At 37.5% G+C, this 19,510-nt stretch overlaps 1 protein-coding gene across 1 annotated transcript in view; it reads right to left on the reverse strand.

Moving 5' to 3' along the window:
• Nucleotides 1–19,510, reverse strand: part of AOX1 (aldehyde oxidase 1) — an 88,348-nt gene that overhangs the window by 32,566 nt on the left and 36,272 nt on the right. The window contains exons 19-24 of the mRNA XM_026667922.2: nucleotides 17,718–17,837; nucleotides 14,162–14,258; nucleotides 6,611–6,735; nucleotides 5,649–5,782; nucleotides 4,141–4,228; nucleotides 3,298–3,384 (exon numbers count right to left, since the gene is read on the reverse strand). Of these exons, the coding sequence (XP_026523707.2) occupies nucleotides 3,298–3,384; nucleotides 4,141–4,228; nucleotides 5,649–5,782; nucleotides 6,611–6,735; nucleotides 14,162–14,258; nucleotides 17,718–17,837 (651 nt within the window). The remainder of the gene's footprint in view (nucleotides 1–3,297; nucleotides 3,385–4,140; nucleotides 4,229–5,648; nucleotides 5,783–6,610; nucleotides 6,736–14,161; nucleotides 14,259–17,717; nucleotides 17,838–19,510) is intronic.

Consider the following 19,510-nt stretch of genomic DNA (forward strand, 5'->3'; position numbering starts at 1 on the left):
ACAGTGTTTGCCTCCCCATAGTTTGAAATCTGTGCTCTAATATCAAGAGGTCAAAACTGTGTTAGTCTTAGCTAACAATTTAATACAGTCTGCCTATTCTAGTTCTCCTACTCACCATTCTGGTCTCTATGTGTATGGTTCCATCAGAGACACAACACTGGACTTTGATGATTGCTCTCAGGAATTTGGATTGAGTGAGTTCCAGTGGTACAATGTTGGGAGATGGCTCTAGCTATGCAATGTATGGTAACTATGCTGTGAATTTGGCTTCAGGTCAGAGAAAACAGGAGAGAAAAGAAGTACCATGTATATTTCCTTTTTCAATAAAAGGAAAAGTCTTCCTAAAGCAACCCTACTCCAATTTCTTGGACCTTTCCAGCTTTTTACACATTGCAAATTTTTGTCAGAGGCTGTAGCGTGCAGTGGAAACTCAATTGTTTTCCAGTTTCTCACCATTCACTTTAAAAAGTCATTTTTTTCTGAAACCAGCAGAGGAAAGGACTGGGGTAAGCCTCTACACAGGAGACAAATTCCTTGTGTTTCTGATCACACTTGGCCAAATAAATAAAGTATTCAAATATTCTATCATCAGCAAGTATAAGCAGTGGTGGGATTCAGTCAGTTTGCACTTATTTGGGAGGACTGTTTGTTAACTTTCTGAGCAGTTCGGAGAACAAGTTGTTTTTTTCCACTTTACAAGGCTAATCTTGTAAGGAAGGCTGGTAGGAAACATTCTGGTGTTGTTTCTAGCCTAATCGTTATTACTCTGCTTACAGAAACTGCTTCTCAGTTAAGCCTTATTACATTGTAACTGTTAGGAATGATAGTCACCTAACAGTTGGGTTGGCAATATATAAACCAGGATAGTTATTTAATACTGTTGTATCTTTAAGAGAGTGCTGTAATTGTGATTAGCTGAGGTTCCTCCGACGGCCATAAGATGGAGCCAGAAACCTGGTTTGCTCTCTCTCTTCTTGCATTTCCTGTTTTGCCATTTTGCCTGATCGTCGTTCTGCTTGGATTGCTGTGAGTCTTGCAAACTGTTCGCAAACTCCATTTACTGAACTTTGTTTATGATACTGGACTTTGTTTTTGGATTATCCCTGGACTGATACTAACTGTTTTAACCACATATGATTTGGACTGTTTGTTGGACTTTGTTTACCCATTTACTGGAAGTAAAACCTACATTTTACTATTCAGTGTATCTGTGTGCTGGTTGAGTGTTATTCAACATCACACTCACTACGTTTCCCTGAGTGCACTCATTCTCCTAATGGGGAATACCTCAACAGTAACAGCTAAAGGTTCTTGGCAGTACGCCCAGATTTACTGTCACCTAAGCTTCTCTGGAGTTTCTTTTTCTTTGCTGATACTTTGCTTTGCTTTATTAGGGGCTTGACTTTCTTAAAGGGGAAGGGGTATTTTAAGCTTTTTACTCTGCTTTAATGGTTCCTGGCACTGTCCTTTGGGGCTGTGTTTCCAAGAGGCAGGATGCAAGCTTGGGACTTATTTTTTTACTACTTTTCTGTGGGCATATGATCTTTCCTTAAATCTGGATGGTTTCCTTAGGACATCTTGTGAGGTGAATGAGACCAGCTAGTATCTTTAAGTGGTGCAAATGGATCTAAGGATTGCTTCTCCTGGGTGTGAAAGGGTGCTTTGTCAGTTATTTATTTTTCCACTGAGCACAGGAGTTCACTGAGTTTCACTGAGCACAGGAGTCTCTTGTCTATGGGGATTCTTCAGTGATCCAGGTCTGTCCCAAAGATTCTTTTTTCAAGAGACATTTGGACTTCCTTGGTTTCCAGAAAGTCCAGTTGCCTCTTGAAAAAGCACCTTTGGTGCTTTTGCATTGCTTTGGAGTGGCCAAGGCACATAATTGCTCATCGATAGTAAGATTTTTTTTAAAAAGGATGTAGGGGTGTGGATCCTCCAATTCGTTTTAGCTTTTTCTCATGATGATAAGGCTCAGTAAAATGACAACAGCTTATTTAGATATCTGTGGCATATACTAATTTTATTGTGATCCTGACAAGCTTGGGAGTCTTGAACCTGGGTTCCCTATATAATTTGTTAATTTGTCACTTTAGTTTGGCATTTTGTAGCCCAAATATGCCCACCCACTTTCTGGAGAGCTTAAATGACCTCTCTGTTAAAGGGTTTCACTTTATGAGCAAGAGTTGGCTGCTGATAGTTATCATTGCATTCGAACTATTTTAATTCCTCAAGATGTTCTGGCACCCTGCCTGATTTGTAACTCCAGCTTGCAGGTATTTTTAATTTAATGATTGGTACTTAGGGCAGCTTTTTGCAAGCGAAGAAGTTTTTTGTATTTTTGTACTTGACTTACAACACTTCTTTTAGTGACTATTCAAAGCAATGGTGGCATTCAAAAACTTTTACTACCAGTTTTGTGGGTGTGGCTTGTTGGGCACGGTCATGTGACTGGGTGGGCGTGGCTTTTTTTGCAGCCCCCAACCCATTTTTGGGAGCTTCCTAGCCACAGAGGAGCCTCGGGGGTGGTGGTGTCATTTTTGTTCCCCTAAAGCTCCTCTGGGGCTCTGGAAGAAAAGGAACAGAGCATGGGAGGGGCACACAGCACCCCTCCAAGCTCCGTTTTGGGAGCTTCCTAGACTCAGAGAAGCCTCTGGGGGGGCTTTTTGCTCTGGGGCTCTGGAAGGCAAAAAATGGAGGGGAGGCTGAGCTCCTCCCTCCATTGTTTGCCTTCCTGGGCCTCAGCAAGGGGAATCCTGACACAGCTGATCTTATCTACAGCTGATTGTCGGGAGGGAAAAAAAAGAAATACCTTAGGCGAATGTCAGACAGGTGGGCAGGGTGAGCGAGCATCAGGCGAGCATTAGGTGGGAGAGTGACCAGGTGGGGGGCATGGCCAGCCAGAACTTATTACCGGTTCGGTGACCCACACCAAATTCTTGCTACTGGTTCGCCCGATCTGGTGCAAACCGGCTGAATACCACCACTGATTCAAAGTTACAATGGCACTGAACAAAGTGACTTATGACTGTTTTTCACATTTACAACTGTTGCAGCATCCCCATGGTCACAAGAGGTGGGCATGGTGGGTGAAGTGCCCCTCGACATGAGTGATGTTGAGTTGGCCATGCCCACCCAGTCACATGTCCACCCAGCCACACCTACCCTGCTGGTCATTAGGACAGAGAACCAGTTATTAAATTATTTGAATCCCCCCACTGAGTATAAGATTATTTTTCTCTCAACTAGCACTAAATATATTGTTCTCATCTATGAGTCTTCTATTATAAAGGAACTTACCATTTCAGATTCATCTGGTGTACATCCACCATTTATGAAGATCAGAAGGTCAACAGCTTTAATTTTGCCATCTTTCATGAATCCCACCTAAAATCATAACAGTATTGTTAGAAACACATTATCTCCTTCGTCTGAATCCCCTGAAGTTTATTGGAATTTTCTCTGGGCAATGAAAGCACCAGCATTTATTACATCTTTAATTTTTTTCTTCAACAATTTTGATGGTCCTGAAAGGACAATAAGCTGTGTGTCAGATAAGCTTTTTTCTTGGGGAGACCATTTGATTGCTAATGTGTCTCCACTTAGGGAGTTTTCTTGACAGCTACTCATGTCTTTTGCTTAGGAGGAGATCCTGGAAAGATATAACTGAAAGAAGGGAATACTTCAAACTGTTAATAGATTGGCAGCTATTACAGGTGATGAAACACTAACATGACACACTTAAAACTGTCCAATTTTTGAATCTTTCTCAAAAACAGTCACAAATAAAACACAAGGAAGGAAGGAAGGAAGGAAGGAAGGAAGGAAGGAAGGAAGGAAGGAAGGAAGGAAGGAAGGAAGGTTCTGAATGGGAGATTACCAAAGCATGCATGAGAGAACTGACCAAAATAACTCATTAAAATATTTTTTTTTTGCCTTGGGTTAAACCTGCCCTATGTCTAGAAGATGGCTGATTTCTGCATGCTTTTCTGCACAGTCCAAGACATTGTGTACAGTATCGGTATAAGGGGAAAGAATAGATCAGAAAAAGAAATTGTGTTTTTGCTGATGGGCAAGGACAAAGTAAGTCTGTGTGAGGTAATAATTTAGGTATATAAAAGTGCTGCTTTTATAATAGCTTACTTTATATTTTCCATAAAGCGGATGTCGTCCTCCAACTATTAGCATGTCATCTTGTCGCTCCAGGATAAAACGAACTGGACAACCAGTTCTACAAAAATGTATGCAACATTATGTTAGGACACCAAAGAGCATATGTCATAGTGCAGGAATTTCCAAGCATTTGGGCTACTTTTGTATCAACTTCTTATGGGCATAAAATATATTTTATGATAGATAAGTGTCAATTTTATCACTAACATATCTTTCATAAAATATATTTTATGCCCATAAGAATCAGCAGGCAAACAGATTCTTCTCATTCTAGTTCACATTGCTTTTTGCCCCCTCAACATTTTTCTGTCTCTCTTCCCCTATCCCTCCCCCCTCCTCAGCAAACACAATATATAGTTGGTCCCAATTAATTTTATACCCTGCCTTTCATGCAAGTTAGAGCAGGGGTCCCCAAATTTGGCAACTTTAAGACTTGTGGACTTCAACTCCTGGAATTTCTGGGAGTTGAAGTCCACAAATCTTAAAGTTGCCAAGTTTGGAAAGCTCTTAGTTAGAGCCTGGGTATCCTCAGTGCCAGTGTCACATTTTAGCTACTGTACCTCACTGGCTTTTTATCTTTTAAAAATGCTTTCAGGCAAGTGCAGCCCTAGGGATATTCTTAAAAAGTTATGTTTGAAGCTGCTGCTTGGTTAATAGCATTCTGATTTTCCATTAAATGATTTTAACTAAAATGATAAACATAAAAACAGGTGAGGTACCCAAGATGACAAAAGGGCCCCAAAGTTGTGTATGGACACACTGGTGTTTATGGGAGATACATTTGGAAATCAAGCCATTAGATGTCAAAAGTATTATATATGTTTTTATATGCAAGTAGTATCAATATAATCACAATATTCATATACAACAGCTTAACAGACATCAAGTTTCTACCTAAATCCAAAGAAGATGATGTGTGCGAACTGGAGCACCTCAACAAATTCTGTATCAGATTATTAGGATATTTAACTACATTTCACTGATAACTTAACTGTAATATTCAAAAAAGCTGGTGAAAGAAAGAGAAGTACAACAATCTAATTTATATGGAAGGTACATTGTAGTCAATACTCTATTGCAGGAATGTCAAACTTACGGCCCGTGGGCCGGATGCATCATGGCCACGCCTGGTTTAATGAAGAGAAAAAAAGTGATGATATGTCATGTGACTCCACCATGATGACGTGGGTTTGACAGCCCTGCTCTACTGTTATTAAGTATGATGCAACTTTAAAAACAGTTAACTTTTAAAGCAGCCACCTGTCTTCTTATATAACATAAGAAGAATGAGGTGACTGAGTATCAGTTTAGGTAGAATCTCTGGGCCTTTATAGCTCTACACCCTAAATAAATAATTTTCTTCATAGCAAATTGGTGTCCATAATTTTAGAAAACCCGAGAAAATAAACAAGAAACCACTAAATATATGAACTGGGTTTTAGTTATTTGAGATGGTTGCACTTTAGTTTAGTACTTACTTCTTTGCAGCCACTGCTGCTGCCGCTGCAAAAAATGGAGGTTTAGTTGTTTTTCCGCCAAAAGCTCCTCCAACTCGTTTTGTATGACACATGATCTTATTGCTCTGAACATCTAATACAGAAGCCACCATATTCTATAAAAAAAATGCATTCACAGGTTTGTCTACACCTGTCAAGCAGCATATCCCCATTTAATTATTTACAGCATCATTACAGCTTTATTAACAAATATAACTCCAACTCTATGTATGGGGATTCTATCTGTACATATTTCTTTAGATCTACTGTTATTGTCAGTTAAAATACTCCAGACACTAAAACCTGTCTTGTGGAAGTGATTTTTGAATTATGCTCATTGGAGCTTCCCAATCTCATCTTAATCATTTTGCAAAAGGCCTTCTAGTTACTGCTCACTGTGATGAAAATAAACAGAGGAAGCATGTAGGAGGTGGGGTGCAGGGTTTCTTATCTATCCTCTCACAAAGGATAGGATCCTGTTCCAACAGTGGTTCACCTCAAACTGAAAAGTAATTTTAATGGCCTTTATTGCCTTCCTTGTTGTTTTAAATCTGTATTTAATTTTTGTAAATAACTGGTTATAACCCTAAATATGCTTTTCAAACAGTGGCTGGGCTGTCTTTCTCTGAAAACACTTTACTTCTCATTCAAAAAGCTCTTCAGTTCCGAACTGAAGAAGCTTCTTGGATGAGAAGCAAAATGTCTTCAAGGAAAAAAAAAAGGAAGCCCAGTTGCCTTTTGAAAAGCATCTTTGGGACAACCATGACATGGATGACAATCTCCATAGATACCTGGTTGTAAGCACAAAATAAACAGAGGTCATAAAATCAACTAATCTTAATATTATTATTAATGAACACAAAAGTCTTTGGATGAGTGGGTTTGTGATTTGTCTTGCCTCATAGTTACTGCTGAAGCAATGGCAAAACCTCAGGTTATCTCACCTGTACACCTGCAGCATCCTGAGTGGACACATATATATCCATAGTATTATCTTCTTTTCTTGGAATGATACACACACTATTTGTTTCCAGGTAAAAATGTTCTTGACCCCCAATATGGACTTCACCTATTAAAAACAATAGTACCAGCAAGATAAGTATCTGATTTCATTACTTAGTTCAAACTGGATCCTAACTTTGCCTTCCTCGGTGTGTATATCTCTCTGGATGCATTAGATCAATTCTCAAACTTCCCTTGGCAATACAGATTGGGAATTCTTGAAAGTTCATCAAATAACAGACCAAAAACAATAAAAGCAGAATGACAAACAGCAAAGAAATATCAAAGCAGGGAATATTTCATGCCATTATCCTAGGATTAATATTTCATTTTAGGCAAACCTTCTGATCCATAGGTGAAAAATTCACTTGTACTGAGTTTAAGCAAAAAGTCAATGAACGAACTGAATCTACACTATAGAAATATACTGGGGGAGGGTGGAACTGGCGTTGCGACGATATGGCATGCGATCTTGGACGTCTGAGATCGCTGCCGATATCTTTGCTCCTGGACGGTCCAATCGGATCTAAACTGTCCCGAAGAGATGGTGAATGTAAAGAGCGCATCCTGTCGATCTCAGTCCCTGGTAGATCCAGGAGAAGCTCTTTTTGCCAGCGGCAAAAGCTGCTGAAGTTGGGACGGCTCCGAAACGAAAGAGAACAGAAAGAGAAAGTGTGCCGGTTTGGTGAGAACTTTTTCTTTATTATAAGATTTGAAAGGGCACCCTAAGGAAAAGAACGAATCTGTAAATGTTTTGACAGAAGTGATTAAGCAGCGATTTTAAACAGGAATGTCAAAGTAATTTTTTTTTCTCATTGCTGGATTTTCTATACATGATTTTATATTTTGAAACTGGACTGGTTTTTTCTTCTTCCACCTATACTTTCTCTCCTTTTTGACGTTATAATATTTTAGGCTAGAGACTCCCTTTTAGTCATCTTTTTAAATATCTTTTCCCCTTTTTAATTAATTTTCATTATATTTTGTTTGGAAAAGGAGGGGGAAAGTGAAAGCAAAAGAAATTTTGTAACACTGCCAACTAGAGGCTTGGAAATATTTTATTTTATTTTTTCTTGACCAGACAAAGCTGAGAAAGAACTGAGACTTCTTTTCAAGGACATTGCCTGTTTGATAAGATAGAGAGAAGAGCATGGGAGAGTATTATTGCAGGTGCTCTTCTGGGTTTCTATTAACAGCTGGAGTCTGGTGTTGTAGCTTATAGAAAAAAAAGGTGATAAGACTCTGGAGAAGAGAGTTATAAATTTTAACAAAAGCCTTGGACAATCAAACAAGGTGCAGTGTGCTCTTTTTATTTTTTTTAAGCTGCGCTATTTCCTACTTTAACAAACCCCCTCCTTACTAGTTTACTTTTCGTAATAGCTATTTGGATTTTTGCCCTTTTGGAACTTGATTTTTGTCTTTCTTTTTGTCTTTTGAAGTCAAATTTTTATGTTTGCATTTTATTTTAAAGGAAAAGCTTCAGTATTAATGATTTCTTTCCTTTTTTTAAAGGGAGTAGTCTCTTTTCTTTTTTCTCTCTCCCTCCCTTGTATTTTTTCTCTCTATTTACCTTACATATTGTTTTTTTATTTTTATTTTTGTGGCTTTCTTTTTTTTCTTATGCATCCTTTTATACCTGAGACCTCTTAATTGGATTAAGGTGTTGAAGAACCTGAAGAACTTTTCCCCCCTCTTTTTTAGTTTCTTACCTTTTATTTTTCTGCCTTTTTCAGGATTTAACAATTTTTTCTTTTTTGTGTGTGTTTATGCTTTTTTCTTCCATGTTTGAGTTTTTACTGCTATCTAGCCAATCGATTGGATTAAGGTATACAAGAACCTGAAGAAATTATTATTATTATTATTATTATTATTATTATTATTATTATTATTATTATTATTATTATTATTATTATTACTACTACTACTATTTGGTTTCTTTTTTCCTACTATTTTTATTTGGAATTACAATTGGTTATTTTACAAGTGGATTAAGGTCTAGAAGAACCTGAAGATTTTGAATTGTTTGAAATGAGTAGGAAACTAGCAGCCCCTGGTTCCTCAACTTCTACTTCTTCCTCTTCACCATCTGGAGGACAATGTTCAATACAGACAATGCTACAGCAAGAAAAAGAACAGGAAAAAGTGACCCTGCAGACGATTATGCAAGGAATTCAAAATATTCAAATAAGAACAGAGAATATTGAAAAAAGAACAGAGAACATTGAACAAAGAACAGGGGAAACTGATGAAAAGGTGGAGAACATTCAACAAATGATGATGAAGTATGATGAGAAATTCCAAAAAATTGAAGAAGATAAACAAAGAGATTGGAGACATTGACAGCAGATTAACTGTGGTTGAACAAGATAAAAGTGGGATGCTGAGATGGGAGATGGACAGATCAGAATTTTATCTCAGATTCCAAAACATAGAGGAAGAAAAAGGACAAAATCTAGCTGAGATAATGATAGAAATATTGGCTGAAGCTTTGGAAATAACTAAAGAGAAGATGATGGATGGAATAGATGAAGTTTATCGAGTTTTCACAAGATATGCAATGAGAAATAGCTTACCAAGAGAAGTTCACATCAGATTTAGAAAGAAAGCCATTAAAACGCAAATATTGCAAGTGGCAAGAGAGAAAACATTGAAATATAAAGACAAGGAGATTGTGGTTTTGAAACAAGTACCCAGAAGAGTGAGAGAGATGAGAAGAGAATACCGATTCTTGACCAAATTGCTACTTAAAAAAGAGGTGAATTATAGATGGCTGATTCCAAAAGGTTTAATGTTCACATGGCAAGAACAGAGATACAGAATTGATTCAATTGAGAAAGCTGAATCATTTTATACAGAATTTTTCAGAGGGAAAGAGGAAGAGGCAGAAAAAGAAATTTTACTAATTGAATTCCAAGAGGACTGCCAAATGACGACTGAAAAAGAGGAAGGTGCAGTAGGTGGAAAGGAGGAAGCCAAAGGACAACGTGAACCAAGATCCACGAGAGCTGCCAAACCTAATTATAAAATATAACCATGGAAGAGAAAAAAATTGATTACAATTAATATAAATGGACTTAATTCAGCCGTTAAAAGAAGGAAAACTTTCCATAAATTAGAGAAATTAAAATTTGATATAATCTGCCTACAAGAAGTACATATTAAAAAGCAATATGAACAATTGTTGATACAGCCAAAACTAGGGAAAATATTTACCTCCTTGACACAATACAAGAAAAGAGGAGTGGTTTTATATATTATATTAAAGAGACCATTCCAGCGAAATTGATTTATACTGATGACGACAGAAGAATACTAATGATGGAAATAATGAATAATAATATGAAAACACTCCTGATTGCAATCTATGCCCCGAATGACAAACAAGAAGAATTTTATAAAAAATTACATATCAAAATAATTGAACTGGACTATTCTAATATAGTTATGATGGGAGATTTTAATGGAATTGTAGACAACAAACTGGACTATTCAGCACAGAAAACAATAAAGCAAAACAGAAAGACTCTCCCTAAATACTTTTTTAATATGGTAGATGAAATAAACTTAAAAGATACATGGAGAGAAAGAAATGCTAAAACTAAACAATACACCTTCTACTCAAATAGACACTTATCATGGTCCAGAATAGATATGATATGGATGTCAACAGAATTGTTAACTAATATTCAAGAAATAAATATTGAAACAAGTACTTGGGCAGATCACAATCCAATGACAATTAAATGGAAAGGACAAAGAAGAAGATCTAGATGGACGCTAAATAATACTATTTTAAAGGAAAAAGACTTCACACACTGGATGGAGAAAGAACTGGCTTTTTTCTTTAGAGAAAACAAAAAAGAAGATACATCAATTCAGAATGTATGGGATACAATGAAGGCATATGCCAGAGGCTCGATAATAGACTATACAAGGAAAAGAAATACCATGAAAAGATTAGCCTCTAAGGCATTAGAGGATGAGTATAAAGGACTTGAAAAAGAGCTACAGAAAATGCCACAGAAAAAGGACATTAAGTTAAAAATGGATATAACCAAACATAAAATGGGTCTAATAGAAAAAGAAGAATTAGCACAGAAAATTAGAGGTGCTAAACAGAATTACTTTGAAGATGCAAATAAACCAGGTAGATGGTTAGCATATAAATTGAGAAAGGAGAAAGAATCAAGGAAAATATTGCAATTAATAGATGACCAAGGCCAAGTTTGCTATGGTAGTAAAGAGAAGAAGGAAATCATACGAGACTATTATGGGAAACTATACGCACAAGAGAATATTGATGAGGAAAGAGTTAAACAGTATTTGCAGAATGCTAATTTTCCCCAGATACCTAAAGAGATTGAAACAATGTTAGAAAGCAATATAACAATGATGGAGTTAACTGAAGCACTCAAGAAGCAAAATAATGGAAAGGCACCAGGCCCAGATGGACTTCCGGCAGAATTTTATAAAACACTACAAGAATCGTTGAACCTTCCATTGCTAGAAGTTATGAATGAAGTTATGTTAAAGAAGAAGATACCTAAATCATGGTCAGAAGCTTATATTACACTTGTCGCAAAAGAGGAGGCCGATCCATTACAAATCAAGAACTATAGACCTATTCCCCTACTAAACGCAGATTATAAAATTTTTGCTTCAATATTGGCAGAAAGACTTAAAAAGTACTTAAACAATTTTATCCATCCTGATCAAAATGGATTTCTGCCAAAGAGACAAATTAAAGATAATATGAGAGTAATCTTGGACACTTTGGAATACTACGAGGCACATCCCGAAAAATAAATGGCTTTGATATTTCTAGATGCATAGGCATTTGATAATGTGAATTGGTGATTCATGTTATTACAACTGGAACAGATGGGCTTTTCTAAAAAATTTATTCAAGCAATAGAAGTTATACATCATAAGCAAAATAATGGAAAGGCACCAGGTAAAAAGGTAATGATAGAGGGAGAACTGACAGACTCTATTGATATAAGAAAAGGAACAAGACAAGGGTGCCCACTATCACCTCTGTTGTTTGTGTTAACCTTGGAAGTGCTAAACATTAGAGAAGAAAAAGATATAGGGATGAAAATTAAACAGGAAGAATTTAAGTTGCAAACATTCGCAGATGATCTGGTTTTCATTTTAGAAGACCCACTAGAAACAGCATCAAAACTGATAGAAAAGATAGAGGCATATGGAAAAGTGGCTGGTTTGAAAATAAACAAAGATAAGACAAAGATCTTGACAAAGAATATGCTATCAAGACAAAAGGAAGAACTGGCAGATCTCTTAAAAATTCAGGTCACGAATAAGATTAAGTACTTGGGGATACATTTGACAGCAAGATGCAGTACACTAAAAGAGAATAATTATATCAAACTTAAGCAGCAGATAGTGTTAGATCTGGTGAAATGGGAAAATTTACAACTGTCATTAATAGGGAGAATATCAACAATCAAGATGAATATACTACCCAGAATTTTATATTTGTTCCAAACAATTCCAATTAGGCTTGGAAAAGATTACTTTGAAGATTTAAATAAAATCGTGTTGAAATATATATGGCAAGGAAAGAAAGCGAGAATAAAGCTAAAGCTTTTGCAAGATGCTAGAATAAGAGGAGGATTTGGTTTACCTAATTGGGAGTTGTACTACCAAGCTACAAATTTGATGTGGGTTAAGGAATGGATAACGTTAAGAAATACTAGATTGTTGACATTAGAAGGACATGATCTGTTGTTGGGGTGGCATGCTTTTCTATGGTATAAAGGAACTAAAACACAGGGGTACTTTAGAACAGGGATCCCCAACCTTTTTGACGCCGCGGCCCGGTACCGGCATCAGCTGGGCGCCGCGGCCCGGTACCGGCATCAACTGGCTTTCTACCCGGAAAAGCTCACCGGAAGCGCTGGCGCCGCCATCTTTTTTTGATGAAAAAGTGCTTCCGGTGAGCTTTCTACCCGGAAAAGCTCACCGGAAGCACTTTTTTACCAAAAAAAGATGGCGGCGCCCAGCAACCAGCAGCCCGGTAAGAGTTGTTCCGCGGACCGGTATCGATCCGCGGACCGGCGGTTGGGGACCCCTGCTTTAGAAGACATTATATATGGGAGTCTCTGTGGTTAAACTGGGAGAAGACTAAAAGACAATGTTATTTGAAAATTCCAGTCTGGCTATCGACTATTGAAGCATTTTCTTATCCTATAATATATAAAAAGGAACAAACAGTTAGATATGGTAAAATATTGAATGAAAAGAGTGAACTTAAATCTATACAAAAATTAGAGGAACAAGGTATAATGATGAATTGGTTTTCATATACCCGAATACATTCAAGGTATGATAAAGACTCTAAAACAGGAGGTTTCTATGATAAACTGACTGATTTAGATAAGATTTTGACAGGTACTGATGAAAAGGTGATTAAAAAATTGTATGGATATTTATTAGAAATTAAACTAGAAGAAGAACAAGTTAAAGAAACAATGATTGCTTGGGGGAAGAATTTTGGATATGGGATTGATCTAGAGCAGTGGTTCCCAACCTTTTTTTCGCCCCGCACCCCTAAAGAAATTTCACTAGAACCTCGCACCCCCTGAAATAAATAATAAATAAAAATGCCAACTTATAGCCAATATCCTATTATTTACCTGGACTTTTCTCTCACCCCCTGAAATATCGTCTCGCACCCCCAGGGGGTGCGAGCATCCCAGGTTGGTAACCCCTGATCTAGAGAAATGGCAAAAAATGTGGTTTCAAAATTATAAAATGACAATGTCAACAGCATATAAAGAAAATTTGTATAAGATGTTTTACAGGTGGCATTTCCCCCCGACAAGAATAGCAAGAATGTTCAAGAACAAATCGGAAAAATGTTGGAAATGTCATCAGACACCTGGCTCATATTACCATATGTGGTAGACTTGTGCGGATGCTAAAAAATATTGGACTAAAATCCACACATGGTTGGAAAAAATGACAAAAAAGCATATAGATTTGAAAACAGAGATATTTTTATTGGGAATTTTACCTGAAATATATAGTAAAGAATTGAAATACCTGATTATAAATGTATTAATAGCGGCTAGGATTGTATTTGCTAAAAATTGGAAAAATGAGAAAATACCATCACAGGAGGAAATCATTAAGAAAATATTGGAATGTGCTGAAATGAGTAGACTGACATTTGAAATCAGAGAACAAGATGATAAACAATTTTATAAAATCTGGGATCTATTCTATCAATGGTTAGAAAATGAAACATGGTAATGAAATATGTAGATTCTTAGAAAATAATAAATATATAAAGATGTATTCTTTTCTTATTACATCTACAAAATGATTGTAGGATAGATTTGAGATGATAATATGAACTGTCACAAAACAATTTAAGTAAAATATGATTATTTCATAAAACATGAATGAATAGAAATATACTGCTTATCACTGGGACTTCATGGTTATTCAGGACTGATACTTCTTACCTTCAATAATTTTGTCCACAGTCTTAAATGCTTTTTCCACATCTCCTCTTTCAATTTTTTTATCTTTTGCTAAGAAGGAGTCATGATTAATTGCTTCCTGAAACAGAGAAGGAAATTTTGAGACCAAGTTCTAGAACTCAGAAGATAATACAGAATTAACGTATCACATTTTGTCTTGGTACAATTGCATTGATGTTACTCTGGTTAAGAAATTGTCTCATTGCAACTATGTACACAATTGGCTTCTTCTCAGTTCATGAAATAGCTGATCATTAAAATAAAATGAAATACCTGTCATGAAAAATAAAGAAACATTTCCCAAACTGTATTATTTCATATTGGCCAAAGGTAGGGAGACATTACCTGTGTGCTGTGAGTAGCACTCAGCTCCTAATTCTTATTCTGTAAAGATGCTCATTCAGTTTCATGTGTATAAATGGGAAACATATTTCAGATAAGCGTATGGTATAGCATACTGGCTTTGTTGAGTTGTACGATCTTTATGTGAGCCAAAGTATCTCTATCTTTCTTGACATCAGCAAGAAAGCAATGCCTGCCCCTTCTTAGGGATGCTTGGTGAATGTCTGATCCACACTGCCTGGATTAATGGTATTTGAAATTAAATGTCAAGGTTCTGAATGCCAAACTCTGATTGTCTCGGAGTGCTGACTCACTTGGGTTTGTCAATCGGAACCTTGACATTAAAATTATCTTCCAATTTATACTTGTGTAATTTTTAAGATGAGGTCTTACTCAATTACAAAATACATTTAAAACACATCTCTTACAAACAAATATCCAAACATGCATACAGGATTTTTTGACCTACAATACTTGTATTGTGCTAAAAAGTGTGCTTATAAATATACTTTTTTCTATTTTTAAATTATACAAACACAATAGAAGAAACCAGAATTGCATATGTCAAAATGAGGCAGGCTGAATATATATGATTTGACTGTTTTGGGGTTGAATTAGGAGTCATGTCTTTGAGCAACTGCTGAATACAGATCAGAGATTTTTTCATTTGGAAAAACCTTAAAATTGGGGAGATAAAATTGGGATGTGAGAGAAGGGATGAAGCTTCCCTAAAACCCATGGTGCAGATGGGAAACCTACAGAGGATTCCTGTATCTGCTCTTGTTAGCACATGAAAAATAAGCCCCTGATGTATCAGTTAAACACAATCTATTTTAGGTTCATCTCGGCTTTACTGGCCAAACAATAGATAAATAATAAAGGTGTCATAGAGTTCTTCTCTTCTTCTTTCTCTGTTCTTTTTGATTTGATTCTTTGTTGCAACAGACATTTCTCAAAAATGTGTAGAGAGACTTGCAAAAAGAAAAGAGCACTCCAAATAATTAAAGAACGGGAATAGCTTCCTGTTCGAAAAGGGAAAGCACTTTGAAGTTTTTGGTTTTAAAAAGCAAACTAATGGAGGAAGGGATGTCAGAATTAAATAAATGTTGTTTTCTCCTCTCATAATACTCTATTCTTGTGCAGTTGATTAGCAGTAGCTTAAGGACTAATATACAAGCCAGGATTAATGTTCAAATTCACTTAGCAATGGCAGCGAAGGCCCGCCTCCTAAGACTTGCCAAATGTAAGTCTCTAGCAGATGAGATAAGTGTTAAGTGAATCACATGGTTGTTAGGTGAATCACATGGTCTTTACATGAATCCAGCTTCCCTCATTGATGTCCCCCCCCCTTTTTTGCCAGAAACCAGTAAATGGGAAACCAATTAGAAACCAGCAAAAAAGGTTCCAAATCACAATCACATGATTTTGGGGCACTGCAACTGGTCATAAATGTGAGCAGATTGCCAAGCACCCAAATTGCAATCATGTGAACCCGGAGATGTTACAATGGTCTTAGTACAGTTCATAAAGCCTTTTCTCCAAAGGCTGTTGTAACTTTGAACCATTGTTAAATAAACAGTTGTAAGTTGAGGTCAAACTGTAGTTCAATCTGGAGGTGACTAGGACGTAACTAACTGTAAGTAGGGCCTCCCAGTCTAGGAACAAGTGCAACTGGAACACAACATTGAAGCTGTGCAAAGGCCTTCATAGCCACAATTGCCTCCTGCTCTTTGAGCAAGAGTCATGAGCCGGAGAGGTTCCCTGATTGTGCAGTGGGTCTATCTGTGGGAGTGCAACCTGATCCAACACAAGACGGCATAGTCCTAAAACTGGCAGGCCCCCAAACCCAAAACCGCTCTATCTTGCCAGGGTTCTGCCGAAGCTTGTTGTTTCCCATTCAGATCCTCACAGCCTGCAGACACTGGGATAAGATGTTCCTTATCCCAGTGTCTGCAGGTCCATCAGTCACCAGGGATGGGGTGGGGGGGCAGACCAATCTAATGGTCCAACTTCACTGCAGTGGATAATAGCATTAAAACATCTCATGGAAATCAGAGTGTGATCAGACCATGACAAAAGCAATAGCAAGAGTTCCCCCGATTTTAGATCATACAGCCATTGCTCCAACATGTTCACCAGATGTGAAGTGTGACCACTACTCTATGTCAGGCTCTGGATTATCTGAGAAGGCTCATGGCCATCATGGTGGTTCTGAACTCCCAGTCCACCTCAGACTCCACTCCTAGAGAAGATAGATTGAAGTCCCCCAGAATCATAAGACTGGGCAACTGACTCCATTGCCAAACCCAGAATGGAACAAAGAGTCTAGGCAGGGAGGTTGCTGTGCAGTAGTAAGACTGATACAACAGCAACAAGCTCAACTGATTCCTAGAGCCCAACTTAATGAACACAGTTTCACATTCAGTGACCTGTGGTGCATCGCTCCTTAAAGCTATAAGAGAATCCTGGATGACAATCAGAACACCTCCACCCAGGGGTGGGATTCAAAATTTTTAACAACTGGTTATGTGGGCGTGGTTTGGTTGGTGGGCATGGCTTGGTGGTCATGTTATTGGCTGGGCATGGTCAACTCAATATCACTCACATCGAGGCACGCATCTCCTCACCTGGCCTCATGACTGCAACAGTCGTAAGTGTGAAAAATGGTCATAAGTCACTTTTTTCAGTGCCATTGTAACTTTGAATGGTCCCTCCACACAAGCAAAGTACCAGCAAAAGAGGAAAAAAACTCCAGAGAAGTTCCAGAGACAGGAAGTCTAGTCCTGCCAGGAACATAATAAGGGTTAACAGAGAGGCAGTTTCTGTAAGCAACACCAGAATGTTTCCTTCCTGCCTTCCTTACAGGATTAGGCCAGTACTTTCTTCTAACAACCAGTTCTCCGAACTGCTTAGAATGTTAACAACCGGTTCTAGCGAATAGGTGAGAACTGGTAGAATCCCACCCCTGCCTCCACCCATGCCCAGAGTCTTGACTGATGCGGCACCTGAAACCCAGTTTGGATATATCTTTGAAAGCAACTGAGGGAGACCACATTGCAGACAGCTTGGCATTGAAAAGCAGTGGTCAAAAAACAGCATCATTGCAGGTTTGCTGATAGGCTATAGGGGCTGTGATCTTAGTTAAACAGTTAAGGCAAATAATCACTAAAATACAAAAAGTTTCCCAAATGTTTACCTCAATTGTCAGAATCACTTCCAGATCTTGATAGTCAATCTTTACTTTTTTTGCAGCTTCTTTTGCACACTCAAAGGATGTTGCGACGACACCACATATAATATGCCCAATGAATATTACCTGCATGAAACCCAAACCATAGAGACTGCATGACTTTTGAATACAATACAGTTTATAAATGTTTTGTAAGATTATTTATCTTTTTAAAACCAAAATTCCCAGGTGGGTAGAACATATTTTTCTCTCCCCTTCCCATAGATCATGGGCACCCCTAATATTCTCCTGAAGAGTTGTGTGGAAATCTTTGACTGCTCCTATGGGAGAGGGAGTGCTCAAATCAATAGTTATTTCTCCTTGCTTGATTTGTTAGTTTGGTGGTGATGATGATGTTATCCATTCAGTCATGTCTGAGTCTTGGCAATTCTATGCGCCAGGTCTGTCCACAACTTCTTGCACTGTTTCTTTGAGTTTTTGTATGCTCTATCTGATGTTATCTCGTAGGGGGCGTGCATAAGCGCGCTAATCGTGCCTACCATTCCTGTCCTATTGTCTTTTTTTATTTTTCTTATACGTATCCATCTCATGTATTCAAAACTATGTTTATACTTATACCTGTTATCTTGTAAGTGATTGACAAATCAAATAAATAAATAAATAAAATAAATTTGGCAGTCTAGCTTCCTTTTACCACTAACTCTTCACAACACAATTGCTTTCTCCAGTGAATTCTCCCACACGACACAGTAAAAATAAGTGAGACACAGTTTTGTGATTTTTCTTTCTAGTGACATGGTGTTATTGTGCTTCAGTACTTGCTTGTGGGTCACCTTTGCTGTCTAAGGAATACGCAGAAGCCTTCTCCAGCACCACAACTCAAACAAACTAATTTTCTTTCTGTCTTGCTTACAGGTAGCTACGGGAAACACAATAGAGTGGACTAACCTACATTTGGTTGCCAGGCTGATTGCCAGGCTTTTCCATATTCGGCTCATGTTCATCATTGCTATGTGACCCATTGCAATCAAACATTTTATTTCTGCGCTGCGTTCACCACTTTGAGCGAATTGCAACCCCAGGAAACAGAATTTTTCCAAACATTCTATCTCTTTACAATCAATTTCCATTTTGACATTTCCAGTCTTTGCAGTGGTCTTTTTAATGTTCAGGAAGAGACCAAAATTCTCACTTTCTTCTTTGATCTCCTTGATCAGATGTTCCAGGCCTTCTTTGTTTTTTTTATAGGAGACTTGTATTGTCAGGATATCGAAAATTGTTGATGTTTCTTCTTCGTATTGGTTGGAACCCTGACACCTCCAATCTTTACCCAGATTATTGATTCTTAGAAATCTAGCTTCCTCGTGATCATTTCAACATACAGATTCAATAAGAAAGGGGAAAGAATGCAACCTTGTCATTCCTTTCTCTATCTTAAACCAATCGGAGTCTCCATAGGATATTTGCGGAGTGACTTCCTGATTTGTGATTTTGCCAAGTTGATCAGATGTGCTGGTATCCCCAGGTCTTGTAGGGCTTTCCATAGCTTCCCATGATCAACACAATAGAAGACTTTCTTGTAGTCGATGAAGCACATATAAATGATATTTTGATAGTCACAAAAATTTTCCATGTTAGCTTATTTCACCAAAATCAATAATTTCCATTATTCTAAAAGGTTGAGCAAGCAGGATACAGGTAGTCCTCTACTTACAACCATTTATTTAGTGATCATTCAAAGTAACAATGCAACTTTAAAAAGTGACATATGACCAGTTTGCACACGTGCAACTGTTGCA

Source organism: Notechis scutatus, chromosome 1 (genome assembly GCF_049901735.1).
Source record: "Notechis scutatus isolate UNSWTSFEM ecotype Mainland chromosome 1, rNotScu1.2, whole genome shotgun sequence".
NCBI classification, from domain to species: Eukaryota; Metazoa; Chordata; class Lepidosauria; order Squamata; family Elapidae; genus Notechis; species Notechis scutatus.